Source organism: Drosophila arizonae, chromosome 4 (genome assembly GCF_054131065.1).
Source record: "Drosophila arizonae isolate 15081-1271.41 chromosome 4, UAZ_ARI_1.0, whole genome shotgun sequence".
Classification (NCBI taxonomy): domain Eukaryota; kingdom Metazoa; phylum Arthropoda; class Insecta; order Diptera; family Drosophilidae; genus Drosophila; species Drosophila arizonae.
Window position 1 is genome coordinate 21,609,735 of NC_142924.1, and position 25,076 is coordinate 21,634,810.

At 40.8% G+C, this 25,076-nt stretch overlaps 2 protein-coding genes across 4 annotated transcripts; one reads left to right on the forward strand and one right to left on the reverse strand.

Annotated features, from left to right (window-relative positions):
- Window positions 1-407: 407 nt before the first annotated feature.
- Window positions 408-24,879, forward strand: Syn1 (Syntrophin-like 1). 3 transcript variants are annotated; one of them, XM_018008661.2, is made up of 8 exons: window positions 408-921; window positions 11,795-12,094; window positions 12,209-12,669; window positions 22,322-22,537; window positions 22,607-22,923; window positions 23,062-23,256; window positions 23,348-23,722; window positions 23,781-24,879. In XM_018008661.2, exons 2-8 carry the CDS (start codon window positions 11,853-11,855, stop codon window positions 23,862-23,864), a joined length of 1,890 nt encoding a protein of 629 aa, XP_017864150.1. In that variant the 5' UTR covers window positions 408-921; window positions 11,795-11,852; the 3' UTR covers window positions 23,865-24,879. The 3 variants fall into 3 exon arrangements, with proteins under 3 accessions (XP_017864150.1, XP_017864151.1, XP_089322690.1); XM_018008662.2 differs by having other exon boundaries at window positions 22,607-22,917; XM_089466564.1 differs by having other exon boundaries at window positions 408-626.
- LOC108614505 (uncharacterized) lies at window positions 14,483-15,457 on the reverse strand. Its single transcript, XM_018008663.2, has one exon. The coding sequence runs from the start codon at window positions 15,409-15,411 to the stop codon at window positions 14,557-14,559; it is 855 nt and encodes a 284-aa protein (XP_017864152.1). The 5' UTR covers window positions 15,412-15,457; the 3' UTR covers window positions 14,483-14,556.
- Window positions 24,880-25,076: the final 197 nt, after the last annotated feature.

The following is a 25,076-nucleotide window of genomic DNA, read 5'->3' on the forward strand; positions in this document are numbered from 1 at the left end:
TAAATGAAATCGCTAATTAATAGCTAATAAAGTAATTATTTGTATACGGAGTGTATGTTTATACATAAACACCTACAATTAAAATCAAATTTTCATAATAAATTTCAAATTTAGCGCCAAGTGCGCTCAGCTGTAAGTTTACAGCATTGCCAGCTAAGTAGGCGATCTGGCATCACTATTCGACATCAACAACAAATCGTGTGGCAGCACTGCACACGCCTGTTACACAATAACAGTTTGCTCTGTTAACATGACTGTTAACCGTGTTGCTCTGCTGCTGCCGGCCAAGCAATAGCAATATACCAATACTAATAGACTTCTCCACCAACAACGGCAACGATGACGCTGACGCCAACGCCGACGCTGGCAGTGAAAGCTCTAGCCAAGCGCCGCTTGCTGCTGGCTGTTCCAGCATTGCAACCTCAGTCGCTGTTCATTTTCTAACGGTAACGGGTTTGCTGCGCGTCGTTTAAGCTAAAGCTTGCGTCGCCGTTGCCGCCGTAGCTTTCTGCTACACAAACAATAATAATAAAAAAAAGCGCTAGACGAAATAATAATAGTTAATAATTGGCTGCCATTGTTGTTTCAGCTACTGTTATTCTGCCTGTTTCCAGTGGTTATTTAAAGTAAATAGATTTGTTATCAGTCAAATATAAGCAAAACCGAACAGTGCCATAAAAATAAAAATAATTTTACAACGAAAATCCTTAGTACACACACTCACACAGAGACGCACAAGTCGCGTGCTGTGACTGTGTGCGTGAGTGTATAGAAATGCTTCAGTGCAGCAAGTTTTAGCGCATGCGCCTTCGTCTCCCCCCCTTTAGTAAGTCGCTGCCAAGTTTTTGCATTAATTGTTTTCCGTCGAGCCAAAAAGCATTTAAATTTACCAACACCAGCACTGCGAGCGGAGAAGCTAAGGTAAGGAAGGGGCGGGCATGATTTGTTTATTAATTTACAAACATTTATAGGCTAGGCTCTGGCTCTAACCAAGCGCAACGCGCTGTCGGCTACGCCGATGTCATCGGCGTCGTTTGTTTGACTTATGCCCCCTCAACCCACCCTCGCACCCAACAGCCGCCCACAGCCATACAACCAGTTAAACCAGCCAGCTAGCCAGCAGGCAGCCAGGCAGTCAGCTAGCCGCCCGTCCGCCCATCAACCATGCTCCACCTACACCCGCACATTTACTACGCGCGCTTGCCGAAAAGCTTTTTCCAGTTGTGCTCTGCACCGTTGTCTGACATTAGCGTAAGCTTTTTCTTTCATTCAAGTTGTTGGAGCGTCGTCGCTGGCGACGCGAACGTCGACGTCAACGTCGTTATGTTGCGTGAAAGTTAATTCCGTTTACTATCGGCATTCATCAACATCATCTGCGGCGCTGTCGTTGGCGTTAGCGTTAGCGTTGGCGTTGGCGTTGCCACTTTGCCATCATGCGTCCCTCGTCCCCCTGGCAGTGCTCTTACCCCTGCCACCTGTCAATGCGCTGTCCTTAGCCCAGCGTCTTTTTGCCGGCATTAGCATTAAGCATTTAAGTCATAATTGACATGCATTTGACGATGTATGCTGACAGATAACTGTAATTTCTTTTCTCTCTCTCTCCCACTCTCTTTCCCTCTGTCTGTCTCCTTGTGCTTAATCTAGTGATGCCAAGGCTTTAGTCTATAATGAAAGCCGTTAAAACTGAGAATATGCGAGCATAAACAAACACTTAAGGACTTGCTTTTAGTATGAAATACAGTTTTATTTAGAATACATTTTATATTCTATAATCTCCCCACATTAGTGCAGGCTATTAGAGCAGCTTGCAAGACTGCGAAAGCATTTACATTTCTAAGGTCACTCTTAAATTCAACGTGTAAATTACATTTGAGAGCACTTAATCCGCTTTTTGGCTTAGCATTTGCAGGAAGACAGAAGCCCAAATTGCGCTCAACTTAAACTTAATCAGAGCGTCGAGCAATTACTTGCATTAGGGAATGAGAACATTGCGCTCGTCCGCATCATTCAGTTAGCTCAACTTCGGCTTCATCTTTGCGCTCCCCCTCTCGGTCCGTGCACCTTTTGTCATCACGCCTTTCATCAGCTCGCAATGGAGCAATGGAACCGAGCTCTGGGCTGGGTTGAGTGGAGCTGAAGCGGCCCAAGAAAGATATTGCACTTAAATTGCACTTAATGAAGCTGCATCATCACATTTTGCATTTCAACCAGCCAACCAGACACCTCTGCGCCTCCCCTGCTCTCTCTCTCTCTCTCGGCTTGCCCCTCTCCCCACCTCTCCTGCTGCTTGTTAGCCTCCCATTCATGGCGTACGTGAGCAGATTCTTGACTTTTGTGGAACAATGGCAGCCACTTGCATTCAACAGACAAATGAGTGGAAATTATGCCAAGACACTGGCAATTAATAAGTAGAAAAGGCGACGACGCGCCGTGCCATGATGACGTTCTCGCTCACCTGCCTTTCACAGAGATTACAGAGGCCCGCAGTCGCACAGCAGCTGCACACATTTCCATTTGTCGCAGTTGCCTCGTTCGGCATATTTGCCTGATTTGGAGAAGTGGGAGGGGCCGTAGGCGTGGGCGTGGTCGTGGCATGGAGTGTGTCTGTTTGCCAGCGGCAGTACACAATAATAATCCCAGCATTGGCCACAATCAGCACTTGGTAATTGTTATGGGGCAACTCGCCCCAGCGTGCGACTGCCATGAGTTCAACTAATATACATAAACAGGCACGAATGGCTGGCATGCTGGAATCGAACAAGCACGAACACACACATACACCCACGCACACACACATTCATACACAAAGAGTACAATCAATATAAACGCATTTTCATAATTAATCAATGCTGAATAATTTGTCAGGTCGGGTCAGGTCAGTTCGGCATGTTGACATGGGGTAGATGGGCGCTTTATTGGGCCTGTATAGAAATCTGAAAATCCACGTGTGTCCACATATGTGTGAGTGTGAAAGTGCGTGTGCCTGTCTCTCAGATTTGTTTTTGGCTTTTATGGCGGCTTTGCGGTTACCCACATAGCATATATAAATATGAAAACTCAATAGCGGACTTATAAGTGGGCGAGCACGGGCACCAATAACAATAATAACAACAACAACTACAGCAACAGCTAGAAAAACACCTATAATAATATACAGAAATAACAAGTTGGCTTAAGCTGTGTTGGGACTGAGAAAAACAAAGCTAAACCAAATTATTTTGCCTGGGTGTATCAAGAATTCACAATTACTTGGAGTGGGAGCTGAAATTGAGAATATAGTTAACTAGTACAAGATTGGAATTATATTAGATGTATATTTATGTACATATATACTCGTGTATACTATATATATTCATATGTATTCAATTGAATACCAATATATAATTAAAAGTATAATATCAACTATTTAACTTATTGTATTAGATGGCTAACAAAAATTAAAGCTTAAAGTTTAAATTCGTGCTACAATATTCAAAAATGAAGTATGATTTTCCGATTTGAACATGGGATTTTGTTTGAATTGCTGTCTCATCATAACATCAGATTACTAACAATTAAAGTTTAAAGAAAAACCTATTATTAAATATGCAAAATTGTGAGATTCTCAATATTTTGTCAGCAAGTAAAAAATTCAGAGTTGGACATGAGCGTATACGCATTGAAAATCGAAAATATCTTTGTTCCTTTCCATGAACTTAGTAAAACTACAATAATATTTTTCATGACTTTATTTATGGTCCATATGAGTTTTCTTTGATCTGAGCAATTCATGCATTAGTTATACAATATATTTATATATTCATTCTTTTCAAAAACCATTCATAATATATATTATTATATTATGTCAATGCGTCAAAGATGGAGACATATGTAGCTCAGTAAAAAAGTAAGTCAGTATTAATATTTGTATTGTGCAATAGGATTTCAAAACCAAATATACTGGTGTTCTTTATTGAACTGTGTTTTTAAGTTCGTTCTATTTACAAAGCTATGTAATTTTTCTTCAAAAAAAAAAAAAAAAAAAAAAAATCAACAGTAAAAGCAGAGAACTTACTTGAGATATACAGAGATATTTATTGAAATATTAATATATTAGTTTTAATATATAGTATACCAAAATTATCCTCTTACATAACAACTTCAGCCAAGTTTGCATTCCAAATCCAACAAGAGATTTGCTTCCATTTGAGTTTCTTTCGAAGCAAAAAACTAAATTGAATGAGTAAAGCATTAGCACTGCCTGTATCCACCCTTGTGTGCGTGTGTGTGTGTGTGTGTGTGTGTGTGTGTGTGTGTGTGTGTGTGTGTGTGCTGTGGCATTATGTATATTTAAAGATCATTAGTGTACAATTTATAACTAAATGCGGTACATTATGTAGACGCTTTATATAAGCATATATCGATTGCCACCAGTTGAGCGAGCTGCCTGCTTAATGCGCACATCGACGGCAATGCCAACGCCGCATTGTTAAGAATGATTAAGAGGCATGCCACACGGATTGGCTCATGGCAGTGGGCTGTGCTGCCCCACTGGGGCACTGTGGGCCACGTGTGGCGGTGGCAGAGATTGCGTGGACGCGAACTGCTTGGCATCGCGCTCCGACTCCAACTCCAACTCCGACTGCTGCTCCATACCAATCCGACCAACCGTTGGCCGGTGGCAAGTGGTTGCTGGTGTCAAGGCCAAACGTTTGCGCCATGTGATTGACAGGTTGTGTGTGTGTGTGTATGTGTACGTGTGAGTGTGCCGTGTGAGCTTGTACTTATCGAAAAATAATGGAACTCGTATAGAAGTAGTTGAATAAACAATATTCCTCTTTGACATTCACTTTCCAAATAATCATGGGGCACATGATATATCATTTGTGGACTCTCGAGTGAAATGTATATATTCAGAATATAGTGTATATCTCGATAAAAAAAAAATTATTTAGGTTTTGCATAAGATTTGCCTATCTTAGTTGATTTTGTGAGAAGCGCATAGAAGAGCCAAGAGAATAATTGATTTATAAAATATAAATTTGTGTTATTTTTTTTTCTCATTTCATATTATTCATTTAAAAAAAAATTAAATTTATAAATTATAAATATAATATATTTTCAAAATATTATAATATTTAATTTTTATAATCAATAGTAGTTGATTATACTCTACATTAGATGAAACTAACTTATTTTGTATATAGGAAAAATTCAGCTTTATAAAGAACATTAATAGTCAAATTGTATATAATTTTAATTTTATTTATACAATTTAAAGATAAAGAACATAATTTATATAGTATATGAGGAATATCATATTACTTACGTTGAAGTTAAAGCTTTCAGTGTGAGATATCGGATTATCAAAGTAATTGATCCACTTCGGCTGCATTTGCGGCAGTTGTGGGCGAGCTCAATCAGATGTTATCGAGCTAAATGCATTGCGGTGCCTGCTATATGTACGTAGTTCGCAGTTGGTTTGTTACATGCGAGTGCATAAAGTCAATTGAACCGATTTATCTATAGAGCAGATTGCGGAATGAAAGCGGACAAGAAGCAAACGTTTGCCAAGGTTGACATCAAATTAATGGTAGCAAATGGCCAGGATGGGGATGAGGATGAGGACAACGCAATTGGGTGCCAGCAGCAGACATGACCGTAATGAAGCAAGCACCATGCGCAAACCTCCACACACACACTGACACACACGCACACACACAGGCACGCACACATTCCGCGAATGCTCGCGAGTGAAACAGCAAAGGAGCAAGTCATAAATATTTTTCGAAATAAATTCTCGTTTACAAATTATGATTTTATGACTTTTTGATGGCGTAGCCACAAAACTTCCCACACGCAGACACACACACGTATATATATATGCATAAATATGTATATATATAGATACATATATGGCTAAGTGGCAGCCGGTGCTGGGCTTGGGGCAAAGTGTCGTGGCAAACACTTCAAGGCAAACGCTTGCGTATTTATTGCCACCTCTCACACTCTTTCTTGTACACACCCAAACAAACACACACACACGCACACCCACACATACGTATATCAATACAGAAACATCCCAGTGCTGAAATGCTTCGCATATTTTACATTTTTTCGAAAGAACAAAAAATTGGCACAAAAAACCAAACGCAAACGCAAACGCAGCAATGAAAAAGTTTAAAACAAAACCAAAACCAAAAAAAAAGAAATCAAAATAAAAAAGTTAACAAAAAACCGTTATTACTGAAAAGCGCGCATAAAATTTCGAGTTGAATGCAAGTTGCAAACACATGAGTGTGTGTGTCGCTTTTTGTGTGTGTGTGAGTTTTTGTGCTTGCTGCAGCAGCTGCTGCCATTTCCCAGGCTTTTCGTTTCTGCTCTTTTTGTTGCCTACTTTTCGGGGCCGCATAATTTATGACCGCCTAGCATTAAATTAGCCAAAGCGCAGCATGAAAAATTGCCCCGCAGTCGGCAGACGGCTCCGGCGACAAGCTACGTCCGGCGCTTATTAAGCAGCCAACGCAACAACAACAACAACAGCAACGAGAATATAGAGAAAAAGAAAGAAAAACAATAACAGCGACGGCAAACAAAAATAAACAAAAGCAACCTGCCAACGTGGCAAAACATTGTTTATGCCGCAAGCTATTAATATTTCGATTTGATTTTTGGATTGCCACACGGCCTTTGCCTAATTAGTCACAGCGCGTTGATTAGTTAGTCGCCAGCTCGGCTGGAGGTGCCAACAGCTAACAGGTTCAACTGCCACGGGCATTTAGTGGGGCAACAGCACTGTCAGGCTGCCAAGCAGCGAGGGTAGTCACCAGAGTTGCAGCATTATATAGCGTGTAATATATACTTATATTTTTTAAAAAGACTTGACCTGAGATTATTCGAAAGGCTATTTTTATACACAGTTAATGAAGGCTCTTATGATTTAGAAATGAGATTACAAATGCTTAAAAATGCTGCTAATGTCATTTTTTATTGCATGTCAAATACTCTTATCTAAAAAATTTAATAAATTTGTGCTAGCTTACTTCAATTGGCTTAAGCCTTAAATTAAAATTAAAGTTTAGAAAAAAAAACGGTATTCCCCGATTTTTAATTTTCCGGAATATACAATTATATTCTTTCTTGACTTTTAATTTGCACTTTCGTGAAAGCTGTACACGTTTTTAAGGGACGTGCTCAGAATTTAATTCTAAAAATATTCTTATCCCAATCATCATTCTGCTCGAAAGACAGAGTCCATGTTGTACAGTGTACTCAAAGTAGCTTAATAGACAAATATGAAAATAAAATACTCTTAAATACTATAAAGATTTTCTTTTGGATTTTGTATATACAAATAATATTATTTGTAAATGATTTATTTAAGTTTATTGTCCTGTAATAGCATACCTTATCTGCCTAGTTAAAATAAAACTTTTTATAAAGTTTGTCTCCAGTCAGAAGCCAAAGTTGGCAAAATGCCGAATCGTCTTAGCCAGGGGCTAAGTGTGAAACTTGTTAGCCCTATTAATTCGTTGTGCTTATAATTTATAAAAGCAAAAACTTGTACTTTCATTATTTAGGTAAGCTATATAAGTTTGTTTAATTATTGAATGGGGCACAAAAGCTATTTTGTATACACCTCCTTTCATTGTTATAGGAAATATATTTATATTTAGGAAATATATTTAGCGGTATATAAATAATGTGTATGTATATATATTTTATTCGGAAGTATATAAATAAATATAAATATAATATAAATAAATAAATCTATTTTCGATATCTTCGATTAAGGATGTTGATTTCTATGTTCGCTAAATAGACTTGGTATGCAATGAAAAACCAGAGTTCTTATGATTTAATAACAATTTGATAATGCAGCAATTTGAGAATGAATTGAGCGGTTAAGTGCGGCTCTCCTTAACTTAAACACTACCGACGATTTGCTATCCCTAACTCATGCCAGACTGATAATAGTAAGAGCCAGAGTAAACTCAGCTGGAATAATTCTATCGGCAAAGTAGGCTTTTCATTTGATTTCGTGTAAGCAAGGCAGGTACCGCTGGTATTTCTGTTTTCTATTCAGTACACAATCATCTCTCGATTTGTTCAGAGCTAAGTTTAAAATTTAACATTTTAATAAAATCTAAAAAATTATGTATAGTTGTGAAAAATAGTTGCCTAAACAAAATTTTTTTTTTTTTTTTTTGATTTGAATAGTCAGGTCCGCCTGAGGCTGACTGACAGACTATATTTATTTATTTACTGCTATACTACTGTATAATATAGTAAATTTGTTGACGCCTACTGTGTGTAGATTGCAAATGTGAGTGTTACATTAGATGTGAAGTGAAATACAATAGTAGTTTGATTAATTATGTCTTAGTGAATGTATAGATATCTTGACTAGGAATGGCATCCTGCCTGGAAACGTCATCTCTCCTGGGACTGGTATCCTATTTGGAATTAAAAATCTGTGTGGAGCCATTTGATTTTTTTTTTTTTTTTTGATTTGAAGTCTGGAACCGACATCTCGATTGGAACCAACTCTCGACCGGAACTGTATATTCTGATTTGAATTTGCATCCTGATTGGAATTGATATACTGATTAAAACTGGGAACTAGGAGCAGCGCTAGAAGCATTATCAGTAGTGACAGCAGCTCCAGCTCATTCCATATGGATCATTCAAACGTCTCCTTCTGGCCAACATCTGTTCTCTTTTCCATTTCAATATGGTGGATTGCAAATGATTGCTAAGCATCATGGAGTAACGATTCCACTGCAGCCGTAGCGGAATGTATGGATACTTACCGATCCGTCTTGCCTCAAGATTGGGATGACGTACCACGGGGCACCTGTTTTTGCTCTGCGTATTTTATTTTGCGTTAGTTGCAATGTATTGAGTCCAGCTTTAATCATTCGATTCCGGCCTCTGCCTCTGCCTCTGCCTGTGCCTCTTCCTTGGAAGCGACAAGTTATCGATTTGAGCCGTGCGCGTTATGTTAGTAACTCGCACTGCTCGAATCGTTAAAGGGTCGCTTCCAAGTAAGAGGTAGCATCGAGTATTGTATATATTCAAAGGAGGCAGAGGTAGAGGCAGAAGTTGAAATCGTGACGTATATAAGTTGATGATCAATATGGACATTCCAATGTGATCTGCAATCAATGCAACGCTCCTGGGGGTGGAACAGTCTGAAGGACACTAATGTTCATCTGGATATCTAGACTGACGATGATGTTTGATGTCTCAAGAAACTTTCTTTGCGAACGTTTCAATGGCCAAATTCAGAACGAGTTTTGTATAAAAATTAGCAAATATGAAAGAAATCGACTAGGTTTCTTTTTCGCGTTGCTTTACACAAAAATCTTGTCCATTGCCGAATAATAATCCGAGGTATGCAAGCTCTAGACTGGTTATGTTTTCACATGGAATGCCTTACTAGAGAATATCGCCATAAATATATATACCTAGAGCTTAACTTGTAAGAGCTTTTCATTAAAATGTAAAATGAAATGAAAAAACTTGCTCAGACAAAGCGAGCTACAGTCTTTTATTGTGGCTTTTCACAAAGTTACCTTCACCTACACAAATATTTGATGCGCTCTTGTTTGAGTTTAGCTGAAGTTTTCAGGCGCATTAGCCTTACGGCCGGATTAAATTTGGATTCATAGATATTTATGACGCACATTTTATAGGGCTGGTTGCTCAAACAGCCCCCAATAAACAACAAAAACTCTTCCAGTGTGTGTGTGCGTGTGTGTTTTGTATTTGTTGATGTTTACTTACAATTATGAGTGTGTTGTCATCTTCGTCGTCATCTTCAACTCCGGCGTGCACGACTCCGTCATCGTCGTCGTCGTCCTCGTCGTCGTCGTCGTCGTCGTCGTCGTCGTCGTCTTCATTGCCGTCTCAAGGATTCGCACACTTGGCGCTTTTCAAAAACTTTTTGCCAGCCCTTGCCCAAGGGGTTGCGGGGGCTGGAGGGAGGGGTCGGCAGCAGTGCCAAGAAGTATGCAAGCATTGCAATAATAATTACAAATGTTGCACAATAAATTGCAAAGTAAACAGACTCAGGCGACGATGACGTCGACGTCGACGTCTGCTGAGCCAGTGGCAGCAACAGAGGCAGCAGCAGCGGCAGAGGCAAAGACCGAGTGCAGTGGCAAAATTACTTCCTGCTCAAGCGTCAGCGGAAATGTACATACAAATGCCACATACACACACACACACACATACGCATGCAGGGCGAGACGGAGCTGATGTCTGCCTGCCCCAAGCTCTGTTTATTGAGGTTGGGCCAAAGGAGGCGTATGGCAATGGTGGAGGGGGGGCAACGGGGGAACAGTCACTTGTCAAAAACAAAATCAGACAAAAACTCCCCCCGCGGCGGCGACAAGATGCGTAATTGCAACTGCTGCTGATGCTGCCGCTGCTGCTGCTGATGCTGCCGACTGTTTCTGCAAAGGATGTGAATGTGCCGGATGCACAGGATGCGCACAATTCGCTGCATTTGCATTCCATCTATTTGCCTCTCACTCCAAGTCCATTTGGCTGCTCCAGTTCTGCTTGGAGCCGGGCTCTGTGCGTGGAATGCAATAAATCGTGGCCAGAAAACAATGACAAATGTTGTGGCGTCCTGTCCCAAATTTGTGGCTGCCTTGTGGACACTTCATTTGAGATCCGCTAAGACCCCAATTGTTTTCACCTCTGACAGCCGCCTGTCTAAATTAATATTGAGCTGACTAATGCTCTCTGGCAGCGCAAGGAAATTAAGGTGTCAGTGCTCCAAATCCAACCAACGGGGGGATATTTCTCGTATTGAAATGGCAAAGGAAATCGTTATATTTCCATTACTTTCCTTTCTCTTATTGGCGGCGGACTAGTAGAGATAGAGGAGGAGAAAAATAAAGAAAGAGAGGGAACATAAAACGATTTATAAATTATTAAAAATAGAGATGAATAAAGGTAAAAGTAAGTTAATTAAGAAAACGCTATAGTGAGAATAATGATAGGAATGAAAGGCAGGGAATGGGAGATAGAGAGAAGGAACGAGAAAAATAGAGAAAGAGAATCAGAGAAACATAGAGACAGCGATATAGAGAGAAAGGCAGAGAGAGAGAGAGAGAGAGAGAGAGAGCGAAAGAAAGCGAGATAGATTGAGCTACTGAGAAAGAGCGAGAGATGGGGTGTGTGTGTGTGTGGGAGAAAGAAAATGAGAGACAAAAGTGAAACAGTGTGAAAAAGAAAGTGTGAGCGATGTAGACGCTCAGGGAGAAAGGTAAATGATATAAAATGAGACGCACAAAGAGAAATGAATAAAATAGAAAGCGCAAATTATGCCACAGGGCAAAAGAAGACGATAGAATAGAATACCTAGACCTGACATTAAAACGCAAATAAAATTAAAGAACTGTGATTTGCAAAAGGTAAAGATTGTGATTAAATATGGGAGAGGCAGGCAGAGGGTTGACATTAAGTAAAAGTAATGGAAGTTGTTAAAAAAGAGGGGGGAGTACTAAAAAGCGAAGGAGTTACGGACAGAAATGATAATTGAATTTCAGACATGAAAAAACGAAGAGCTCTCCCCCCCTAAGTAATGGCAAATGACAATTTGCGTGTGCGAAACTCAAAGAGGGAGAATTCTTATTGCGCAGCAACTGTCTCAAAGGAATAAAAGTTCTATATATATATATTTAATGGATATATATAAAGGATTCCTATATATGATATATAATGAAATATATAAAGTATTCCTATATATCATCTGTTGTACTTTGTTTTCTAATGCTCTGATTTATTTTGTTTATTTCAGATTCCAAACGCGCTGCAATGTAGATTGTTCTGCCCGGCAACCATTGTAAGCTAGCATCATGGTGGAATCGTCGAGTTTGGGGCGTGCGCCGCCAGCGGCACAGCAGCCCATACCGCAGCAGCACTCGCCGTCGCCGTCGGGAATGCGCTGCGGCAATCTGGAGACGCGCGTGCGTGGCTCCTGGTATCGAGTGATGGTGACGCTGGAAACGGATTTCCTGGCCGTTAGCTTGGATGAGTCGTGCGACTCGACGAATCATGCCAGCGACGGTCAATCCACAACACTCAACGGCACGCTGGGGTATGTATGATCAGAAAGAGAGAGAGAGAGAGAGAGAGAGAGAGAGAGAGAGAAGGAGAGAGAGAGAGAGGGAGAGAGAGAGTGTGTTACATGTACGTATCTCATCCCTTATAGAAGCAATCACAGCGGCGGAGGAGGCGCCAGTCAGAATGGAACGCTGCCCAGCTCCGCCTCGTTACAGGGCATGGTGGTTCAGGACACGGAGCTGGATGGCTCTGTGGGCACTGGCACCGGCAGCAACGACAACGGCGACCTTTGCCTGAACAACAACAATAATGCGGACGCCGGCGGCCTGGATATGTGCGATGTACCTGACCATGTGGCCAATCAGAAGCGCCATGTGCGCATCATCAAGTCGGACAACAACGGCCTGGGCATATCCATCAAGGGCGGCCGCGAGAATCGCATGCCCATCCTCATCTCAAAGATCTTTCGGGGCATGGCCGCCGACCAGGCCAAGGGCCTCTACGTGGGCGATGCCATACTCACCGTGAACGGCGAGGAGCTGCGCGACGCCACCCACGACGAGGCGGTGCGTGCTCTCAAGCGTGCCGGCCGTGTCGTGGACCTGGAAGGTACGTGCACTCAATCCCCAGTAAATTTTGAAACATGCTTAAACCCGACATTCTTATTTGCCCAAAACATTTGTCCATAGTTGGACGGAAGATAGATACATATACATATAAAAAAAAAAAAAAAAAAAAAAAAAAAAATGGAGCGAGTGAGTGCTCTAAAAATTGCCAGTGAGTAGAGCTAACGAACAGGAAGCTCTTATACACTGTGCAACAAAATTTGCGATTCTTAAACTGATATAATAGATCATTTCCACAGAAGTCTATGTGTTGTTATGGAAATTTGTTCATTTGTTTTACTCAGTGTAGTCGTTCCTTAGATTAGTTAGTTCAACATAATTATACACTGTGCAAAAAAGGGGAACACGGCTATACACTGTGCAAAACTTGACTTTAAAAATAGATATATAAAAGTGAAGGAAATTTGGTCAAATTGTAATATGTAAAACATGCTACATTGAGGTAGCTGTACGCTGGATTAGTCGGTACTACATGCCCGTACACTACCCAAAAATGTTGGTATTGTGTATAGAAAACTTAAAATAATTTCAGTTGACTCTTTAAAGCTGTTTCATATGCTATATATTAGCTGGAAACAGTAAATTTGGCTAAAATTCATTTGCAATCAGTATACTCCTTTCACTCAGTGTACAGCATGACTGTACACTGTGAAAAAAAGTTACTGTTGTGTTCAGATAATCTCAAGAGAAGTTCATCTTGCTTAAATCTACTTAAAATGCAATAAATTAGCTGAAATCTCTAAAGCTCTAAAAAGGTAAGTCAATTTTCATTTGTATTCAGTAGTCTAGTTTCGCTCAGTGTAGCCGTAGCACTACATACGTGGGATTAGTCAGTAGAAAATGGAAAGCTACAGCCGGCTGATGCTGTTGCTCTTGTTGATGCTATTGCTATTGCAATTGCTATTGCTGCTGATGCTGTTGCTGCTGCTGCTGCAGCTGTGTACTGTTATAAATCCCCCATCAACTCGAACCCGGCCCGCCCCCTGCCTGTTGACTCTTAGTTGTTGACTGCCGTTAGTTGCGCTGGTCTGTTGGCCTGGCTCGGTCGGTTCGTTGGTTTGTTTGTTTGCCTTGGCTTGGCAATGAGTAATGAGAAAAGTTTTCTTTCCATTTGATCAAAACGGCCCCAAAATACATAGTTGCCATGCCAGTGTGGGCGGCCTGGGCGGCGTGGGCGTGGCAGCAGCAAAACCCTTGTTGCCACTGCCGTGCGAATTAAAATGAATGCTACGCACTATATTTCCATCAGCCGAAGTGCCAAGAGGCACAACGCATAGCCCGGCAAAGCGAGCTGATCAACTGGAAGATACTCCGGAATACACTCCATAATCGGATTCTCTGCTAGAGAGACTGCATTGCGTGCTGCTCAGGAGCATCTATCACCATCACTGCAGAGTGATTCCACTCTCCATTCACTGCCACGGATTATTTGCTCTAGCTGGAAGTATTTGATATTCGACAAAGCGCTCGCTCCCCCGACAACGATTTACTGCCAAGTGTAGGAACTGCAATAAGCATCAATTAGGCAATTGACTGTGCCAGACGTGAGACTCGACTCGACTCGACTCGACACAACTCGACTCGAGTCTAATGGCAAACAGAACGCATAAACAATGCAATGAACCATGGAGGACAATTTAGCTGCGCCAACTTCCATCTGTGTGCAAACACGCACATCGAATGGAGAATTGGAGAATTGACTCTGTTGCAGCAGCCAATTCCAATTGCACTTCCATTTCCACTTCCATTTCTACTTCTACTTCCATTTCCGGCACAGCTGGATAACAAACAAGTGCTTAAAGGCTGCCTGCAAATATTTAATACCATTTCTAGTTCGTATATCAGAGAGTTGGATTTGGTTTGGCTGGATTTAGTGGCGGCGCAAGCGGAGTCGCTCGCTGCGCACACGTTGGCGTCTGAGGGGCTGCTGCTGGGGCTGCTCCACTGCGAGCAGGAGGCGGCCGAACTGGGCACCGGCGGCGTTGATGGGCAGCAGCACGAGGCGGCCGCTGGACAGACCAAGGGTAGCGGCGTTCAGCTCCTGCTCCGCCTCCTCGACCAGCTCCACCTGCGACTCCTCCGTTTCCAGTTCGTTGTCGAGCTCCTCCAGCTCGGGTGCGCCATAGCTTCGAGCGGGTGTGTTGGGTGCTCCGTAGGTGTTGGCGGGTGTGGCGGCCACTTTGAGGGCAATCTCGGTGGTGGACAGCTCCTCCTGCTCCTCGCTCAGCGTCGTCTCGGGCTGGTCCAGGGCAGGCAGATCAGCAACAGGCTGCTGTTCACCAGCAATGCCATCAATGGCAACAGCGGCAAAATCCTGCGCAGCCTCGCGAACGGGTGGCTGAAAGTCTCGAGCGGGTGCCTGGGCCACCACCTCCACGGTATCTTCGGGCTGGTCGGGTGCTCCATAGGTGTTGGCTGGTGTGCGTGCATTCACCTGTACCTCTTGCTCCAAGAGCTCCGTTGTGGTCGCTTGCTCCTCCGTGATGCCAAAGTCTTCCACTTCAGTCTTGGCCGATGGCGCCGTTGTCGTGGCCAGTGGCTCCTCCAGCTTGGGCTGCCTCTCGCTGGGCAGATCGAACGGTATCTTTGGCCGGAAGCCAGCCGCTGGATACGGCGTGCTGGCTAGCTCCACTTGACGCTGGCTCTTCAGCTGGCGGCGCTGCGGCATTGCTGAGCTGGCCGCGGCCAGCAGAAGCATCAGGAATATTCCGGTAAAGCTCTTCATTGCTGCTCGTCGAACGATTGTTAACGGTGTGTGACTGGCTGCTGTGGGTGCACTCGCTTTTATAGTACATAACTGTAGCTCCGGCTGGCCTGCCAGGGGTCGGCAGGGATTCTACATCAGAATTCAGTAACGGTCGCAAGGTCGGCTGCGCTTATATTTCGGCTATGATAACGATAACTCTTGCCCGGGCAATGCAAATGGGACACGAGTCGCAATATTTGCGCATTTAAAAACATATCGAAGCCCATCAAAGCAGCCATCAAGCTCAATGTTAACGACGCTTTAATATGAAACAACCTCCAGCTCCACCCACGCCCTGGGCCCTCTGTGCACGTCTCCACCTCCACCTCCGCCTCCATCTTCGCCCCGACTTCTACGTCCACGTCCGTTTCGATGCCCATGACGGCTTCGTCGTCATCGCCGTCATCGCCAACGTGAGCCGCATGCTAGGCAGCTGACGAGCTGCTCGCACATGTCGCTGATCCATTTCGCCAAAGTTTTGTCGCCCCAAAAATTAAGAGCGAATAAATGTCGAGAAACTAATCAAAAGTCATTTGTCGCATTTGCAATGCTCTACTCCATGGCATTCATATATATGTACGTAAAAATAAAATAATATTACTTTAGGCTTGACTGAATGTCAATAAATATTATCATTTACCTGTGATTGCAGTTAAACACAACCGTGTAGACACTTACTTTAATTATAAAATATTTAATTTTACTTTAGAAATTTATGTTGTATTTATCAACAATATTTATTATACTTAAAATATTGCTATCAGTGAATATTTTTTTATTATTTATTATTTTATTTTTTATTATTTTTTATTTATTATTTATTATTTATTATTTATTATTTATTATTTATTATTTATTATTTATAATATAATTTATTAATGTTAAGAAAGTTTTTGCTTAGGAGTTATGTATCTTTAATTTAATTTATTATATTGGCTTCATCAAATGTGATTAATTTAATATTAATTTAATTAGTTTTCAGTAAGCACAGAATTTTAAATTCAACTCAAAGTCGTGAATTAAAAATTATTTTGTATGCAATTGTTTTTTAATATTTTAGCTCACAAATATACATATTATACAAAGTATTCATTTGTAAATTTTTCCTGTAAATATTGCTAAAAAAAAAAAAAAAAAAACATTAATGACTCCTTGAAGCAGTCAGCTAATGGATGTCTTCTAATCACGGCTATAAATTAGGAGTTAATACCACTAAGCACCCAATGAAGCTTTCGTAACTCATAAATGTGAAATATGTGTCTTACATTAAACCCAATTTAATGACAGGCTCTCATTTTAAAGAATGTTTGTTAAATTTATTTTAATATAAGCAATTTATAGTTGTAGAATTTACTCAGCCGAATAATATAAGCCTGTTAATAGGCTAAAGTTAATGATATAAATAAGGAAATGAAGTAATAAATAAATATACTAAAATATATGTATACATATGTATATACCAAATAAATTATTTTTAAATGTATACAATTATTATTTATTTTATTTTTTAAGTTTATTATTTTTTATGACTATTATTTTAATGTATTCGCTGGCAGTTTCATACATATTTAATATCTTTTTTATTATATATATATTATATATGCATTTTAGCACTTTTGTTCATCATTTACTTATTTATATGCATATAATCTTTAACAAATAAAGTTATTAGATTGCCTTTAAGTTTGCCAATTTAGTATAACTTTTAAGTTTCTTTTCCTTACATTTCTCATATTATGCATTTCTTATATATTTCCTTACATTTATTTCATAGTTACAACTTGGATTAGCCAGTCAACATATCCCTCGACAGTGAGCGTATGCAAATTGTGCCTTTTGTTATATTGCTGTTTGTGTGAGTGTGTATGTGTGTGCATATTTAGGCAGCTTTCATAATTTGAATGAGGCGGTTCATTAAATTAAATTGGCCCAGATCTATAAGCACGTAAAATGGCACAAGCATCCATTAGCATTACCATGACAATCCCTGGCAAAATCACAGCCAAAAGGGCAATCGCACGGCGTAAATGCTTAACAGCGATCTGCTGCTCCACGGGCTCTGGCTCTGGCTCTGGCTCAGGCAGACTTAGTCCTCGATTCTTCTGCCTTTGCCCTTGCCTCTGCCTTTGGCTCGAACTTCAATTTACAACTTGGCCAAGTTGTTTGCCAGACTCAGGCGTTCGCCTCCATTGAGTCGAGTTGGCCGTTGTCGTTGCCGTCGTCGTAGTCGTCGTAGTCGTCGTCGACTCAGCCGTCTTATTGTAATTTAAATAAGCTGCCGGCTGTAACTGGGATTCTGTGCCCCAACTTTTGCCGTCCAGTTGCACAAAATCCAAACTCCAACTGCCAAATGTCAACGGCAGATTTCGTCGCCCAGGCAAAAGGCGTCGACGACGACAGTTGGCTAAGGATTCAGTCGGCCACATCCCTCTGCCTCTGCATCCGCCTCTGCCTCGCCCTCGCTCTCGCCCATTCACACTGCCTGCCTACCAAAAGTCCATTAGCAATGGTTTTTACAGCTTGGCATACTTTTGTGGGTCTGCCAGCCGGCTGAACAGAGCCCGCATCTGAAAACCCGCCTAGCCCACGCTCCAGCTCTCCTTGTGCCCCTCCCGCGCTCCCCCCAAAAACAAATTCTTCTTCCTTTCCGGAACGCAGCGCGTGAGATTTTACTCTAAAAACTTTGTGCAAAGTTTTAACGCACGATTTGCGAGAGCGCCAGCAACGCCGCCTGCACTTGATATCATATTTGTGCGCCCATCGCCACGCCATGCCACGCCACGCCCACTTTGGCTACTTTCCGGCTTGATTTATGCGGGCGGTCAGGTGCCGCTCCCCTTCCTGCCCCCACCGTTTCACGTTGCCTTGCCAAAGGTGTAAAAACTAATCTCCACTTGTGCTTTATGCAACTTTCGCTCTATTTTTGAGAGGGAGAAAAAAACTAAAATGAAATAAAACAACATAGAGAAAACATTTTACAAATAATTATTTTCAAGTTATCTAATTGCTTAACTATTTGAATAGTGTTTATTTTTTAGCATAAGAATATATTATTGCTACAAAAATCTTGCAAATGTATATACATTTATGTAACACTTTAAATATATTTTGAATTAAATTTATTTAATATTATTATTCTTTTAAATCCTATAGATACTACAGCTCATTTTAAGGTTAAATATTATTGTTATTTTTTTTTAATATTTAAAAATATTATCTTTAAAAATCTATATTTTGTATGACATTTACACTTTATATTACTTTTAAATAAATTTAAGTAAGAGAAGTCGGAATGAATGACCAAAATCTCTTTACAAGCTAATCTCTAGGAAGAATCACCTCTCTTAAATTAGAGTATTAGTCGGGGGTCTGGTTGATGGGTTCCAAGTCCAATGACCCAATTCTAATGTCCCAAGTCCAAAAATATACGAAAAATTTCATTTTCTTATTACGATTTAATATATGTGCCAATAGAAGGTTGATGTTTGGCTGAGCATATGAGAGTATAAGAGGAGCTAAAAATCATTTCAATGATGCTCCCTCTTATACGCATACAGATAAGCAAACCTCTCATACATTCATATGTATTATTCTGCTACGCTCTCTACTAAGAGCTTCTATTCCTTGATAGACAAGACAGGTTCATCTCTAAAAGCGCGCAGATAACTTTGTTGTCTACATTAAAGTCAAAGTCACATAATGAAATCAATAAATAATAAACTAATTAAATGAACAAATATAAAGCCTTTAAACATATAGAGCCTGAGCTACCATCAATTCTCCCCAAATTTCTACAAAGATATTTTCAATAAGCTTATATAAGCCAATATAATCGAAAATATTCAGATATTAAAGCATACAGTAATTTATTTCATTTATTTCATTTGATTTAATTAATTAAATATTGACATTTAATTAAATGCATTACAAATTATAATTTGATTTAATTAATTAAACATTGTCATATTAATTATTGAATATTAATATTTAAATATATTGTTTATTTATTAATTATTAATTAATTAAATATTGACCTGTAACAGATTAAATATTGACACCTAATTAAACATTGTCATTTAATGCATTAAATGATGTCATATAATACAAAAATATTGAACGATTGTTGAATTGCAACAACGTAAAGGCGCTCCTCATTGTGGCTTCAGTGCGCCCAGCTGAATAATTTGAGCGGGCTAAGGGGGTCTTTTGGGATCCAGACGTTGCCAGAAAAGTCGATGCGATGAAAGTATTCAAGACATTTTTGCAAAAATAACGAAGCACAACGGAAACCAAGGCAGTTCAAAATTGTTGCACTGCCAGAAAATCTCTCAATTTCAATGTTTTGATGTTATGCCATACATAATTCAATTGCTGCAGCTTTCAAATTAATTCAGTAACAATATAATAAATACAAACTTTGGTTACATGCGGAATTCAATAATTTAAATTATATTTATAAATATCTTCTTTTACTATAAATATATAGCTAAACACATTCGCTGCCATCTCTTAATTCCAACTACCTTTACAATTCAGTAGAAATTATATTTTATATAATTGAGTTAATATTCACTAATATATAATTAACTATTAAATAAAAATATTTTAAGTATTTAATTATACTTTATATTAGCTGAAAACAATCCCTTTCCTTTATACCTTTATATTTTAATACAAATTACGTTTCAAATAATTGTTGTCATTCATTAATCTCTAGTTAAATATTTAGATTTAAATATTTAATTGTACTATATATTAGCTGAAAGCAATTGCTTTTCTGCAATTACCATTATATTTCAGTGCAAATGACATTTCAGATTATTTTTGTTAATATTCATATGTGCTTAAATGTATGTAAATAGTTAATAATTGTTTGGCTTTCGGGCTGGGCGCAGGTCAGAGCTGGTTGTTGTTTGCTTGAAGTGTATGTGTATGTGGCAAAGGTATTAGGACTAGTTTACATTCGGCTTACAGCATTCGCAGTAGAATTGTTTATTTATGTTTATGTTTGCTTTTATTTTTTCAGCTTTCAGTTTTCAGTTTTCCGCTTTTCGTTTTCTGTTTTCTGTTTGCTGCAATTGCAACTTTATTTACACTGAAATGCAAAAATTTGCACAACTTATTACAGTTGTTATTGTTGTTTCTAAACTTTTGCGTTTTGTTGTTTGGATTTCAGTGCACTTCAGGCTTACCAGCCACGCCTCCGCCCCTCGCTAAGCCGGCCAGCAGCGCCTCACGCTAGGCAACATTTTTTGCTGTTTCCCACTCAGTAGTTTGTTTGTTTGTCTGCTTGGTCGTCGGTTGCATATTTCTATATGTAAATGTTTGCTGAGCTGCCAGCTTAGAGGCAACGTCCACTCGTAGCCCATTTGGCGCACGTAAATGCCAAGCAATTAGTGAGCCACTGCTGCTGCGAGTCTCGTACTGTCGGCAGGGCCGCCCGTGAGACGGTTACTTCAGCCCGGTCTGCTCTAATTAGTTGGGGCTATGCGCACGATGCTGAGGCACCCCGACCCACTCCGACCACCCACCAACCGCAAGGCGCTGCCAACAGTTGGCATTAAGTGTGAAAATTGAATTTCCAAATCACTCGAACGACAACAGCGTCGCCAACGGAAATGTGCAAATGTTGTGGGCGGAAGGCGCAATCCTACACCTACACACACACACACACACACAAACACAGAGAGGCAAGCACACACACCCACACAGCGGACTCGAGAGTCAGATAAACGAGTATCTATCTACTACAAACCACCTGCGCTCAGAATTTGCATTGCAGCTGCACAGTGGGGCAAGAGTTGTAGAACTAAAACTTAAATTTTATAACGAGTTATTTTATGAATACAGTAAAACTTAGCTTTAGAGTAAAATAGAAAAAGGAGTACATAGAAAAAGGAATATTATAAACTAAATTATATTCCAGATATGCAGTAAATTTACCTTTTTATATATTCCTATGTATGTATACCTTAAACCCATATCAAATGGTAATTTAATATGTATAATTGGTTGGTGGCATGGTGGCATGTGAGGAAAATTCTCCAACAGTATATTCAAATTATGATCTCATAAGACAATCCATAACTTGTCCATACTTAATTTAAAATCGATTAACACATTATCGATCTTTATTATGTTCCGTATGTATAAGTATAAAGTTATTCAATAACCTCAATTAGTGTATTTTCTATAAATAAATTAAGAGTAAAATATATTTTAGATAGCTCAATTCACTGTTCCAAATTTATACATATATATTTTATGCGCTATTCATGGAAGCAGGAATGAAACAGAAAAGTTATTCAACAACTTCCACAACAATACCTCGGCAGGGCTTATTGTAGCACTCTCGACTGTAGCACTCTCATTGTTATTGTTATTATTGGATTTAACTCTGATCCGTAAGCAAATGCCTTTCGCTCCCTCAGAGCGATGCCATAATTATTCGAGCAATTATTCGCTTAAGAAAGTCGCAGACTGAAATCGCTTAAGGATAGCAAACTGAGGCAGTCCTTAGGGCAGTTTCACTCCCTTTTATAGAAATTAACTTGGATTGTGCAACTCAAGTGCAACGCCTGGCAGTTGCTTTTGTGTCACTGTGCGTGTCTTTGGTCCGGGGCATGTGTGCAAAATCGAATAAAAATGGAGCGGAAACTCTAATGAATTTATGCCGCAACGTTTGTGTTTGACGCTCTGACGTTGGCAGGGACTGGCTGATTGAATGCTGCCTGGGATGCTGTGGCTGCTGTCACCACACGCACACACACACACACACACACACACATAGAGACTGCCTGATGCACACGCAGAGGGCGATGGCTTGAATTCCTTTGGCTTGCATATATGCATATTCATGTGTTCCGTACATTGATGTCTGTATTTGCAGTTAAATTTCTGCGCGAGGTGACGCCCTATTTTCGCAAGGCGAGCATTATATCTGAGGTGGGCTGGGAGCTGCAGCGCGCGTTCCTTTGCCCACTGGGTCCGGGCGCGCCCACATCTCCGCCAGCGCCGACGCCCAAGACAACGCCGCGTGCCGACACGCGCTACATCCCGTTGCAGCTGACGCATCTGGCGCGCAATCTCAAGTACATCGATCCGGGTGAGTGGTCCTTGGTCTGGTCTATGGGCTAAGCTAATCCAGAAATCGAACTGCTCTTGGCACTTGCAGAGAACCGCTGCCTGGAACTCCATTCGCCGGATGGCGTGCACTCGTGCATCCTGCGTGCGGCCGACTCCGCGGAAGCTTTGGTCTGGTTCAATGCGCTCCACTCGGCCATGAGCAGCAGCACGCAGCGCTCCCTGCTCGAGGCGAATCGTGCGCTCTCGGCGCTCATCGGGGAGCTCAAGCACATTGGCTGGCTTAGCAAGCGCCTAAGTGGAGGCGGTGGCAGCTCTGGCAGCGCCGGCGGCGGCGGAGGCAGCGGCGCAGCCAGCGGCGGCAGTGGCACATCCACCAGCGGAGGCGTCGCCGGCGAGGTGGTAAGTGTAAGTTTCCCCCCAACTCTGGGCGCTTCAGCCCAAAAGCCTTTCATCTAATAGAGTCATTTTTAGACTCGGGCTATAAATAAGTAATATGATAAATTGTAGCTGACATTCCATCATACAATATTTATAATTCCTCAGCCGAGCGGACGGTCCAGCTCGGAGAGCTCTGACGAGAGCGACAAATGGCTGCCCATTTTCGTGGCAGTCACCGAGCGGGAGTTTCGGGTCTACGAGAGCGCGCCCTGGTCCGTGGAAGCCTGGAGTCGTCCCGTGGAGAGCTATGCGCTGGCCACAACCCGCCTGGCCGGCGCTGGCAACAACTCGTCCCTAAATGTGAGTAGAGAGAGATAGAGATGGAGTGAGAGAGAGAGAGAAAGTTGATGATCTAATGAATTATATTTTTCAACCTAACCTCCAACAACAGGGCCAGCAGACAACGGTGTTTTGCGTGCGGTGCGGCACGGCGCGGGGCGTCCTGGTCTATTGGCTGCGCTCGGAGACGCACCGCGACATGGCTGCGTGGGCGCGTGCTCTGGTCCAGGGCTCCCATCAGGCGGTCAATTTGCAGCGGGAGTTCTCCTTTCGCTGCCTCTACCAGGGCAGGCAGTGTCAATTGGTTGTGCACATAAATCGCGGCTTCTTCTTATACGACTGCGGCGGCTTCGCCTCGTCCACGCCCACAGCGGCGTCGGCGACCACCAAGACGCAGCTCTGGCAGTTCGCCTTCGATAAGTTGAAAGGATCCGCGGACGATGGCGCCCGCATGTTGTATTTGGACTTTGGCGAGGATGGCGAAATCGTGAGTCTCTGCAAATTATTGTGAACTAGGCAATTGAACCCATATTCCCTTATTGCAGGAACTGGACATGGAATGCTGCCCCAAGCCCGTTGTATTCGTCGTGCACAATTGCCTGTCGGCGAAGGTGCACAATATTGCCTAGGAGGCCTTGGCCAGTTGGAGCAGCTGCTCCCAGCAAGCATCAGAGGGAATAGTTTGGAAATATCTAAAACCCAAAATAAAATAAATCAATTACATTTTTTTAATTTTATATAAATATTATGCTCTGTAGACGAAGAGAGTGAATTTAACAGTTTTCATTGAAGTATTAAGAGATTTGTTCGCTTGAGAGGATTACCTGGCCAGCAGCAGATGGCGAGTGCGAGTGAGCATTATGTGCTTCCCGATGGCTATTGGGCTATTTGTAAGGTTAGCAGAAACGAAACAGAAACAGAAACTGAACACAAAGCAAAAAGTAGAATCTTTCGAGGGGAGAACTAAATCGAATACCGACAAGCACAAACCAAAACATTTTTACATTGTAAGTAGACGTAAATTCATTTTATACGGACGTGTGTCATATACACACTGATAATATATACCATCTAAATACAAAGCAAAGAAATTAAAATTACAATTAAATCCAATTTGAAAACGAATATCTAAATGCAAATCTGATATATTGATATATTGATATATTCAATACACACACACACACAAGTTGAACAATAATTATCGTAATTGTACTTAACTAATTGTATCTTGTATCTGTATCTAAACGAAGCACACATATCTCGATGTATTAGGCCCTAAAGCATAGCGGAGAATTCCTTCATCTCATACTACATACGAAAATACCTACTTATCAACTCATCATATACGAGTACTTTCAGGCATTTCCTACCCCTAGCCCACACTACGTGTACATCATCTACATGATCTAAATGCAATTATTATGCATTCGACCCACATATAAGCATCACATATTCGTTTTATGAAATTTGAAATTTCGTTAAAAATCAAATAAAGAGCAGAACAAGAGTCCCAATAACAACAACAACAACAACAACAACAACAACCAAGAAAATCAACATAGAATCATAAACTTAAGACGTACAATATGTATTTTTAACATAAGTAGTGTTGAATCTTCGATAATAAACTTATATATAAATATATATATATATATACATAATACAAATAACAGTATATCTTATTGGGGATTTCTCTTTTTAGAGGTTTACAGCTATGAAAGGGAAGTATAACTTCATTTATCAATTTATTTGAGAATTCCTGATATATTGACATATGGATATATTGTTATATTGATATATTAATATATTGATATATTTATATTTTGATATATTAATATATT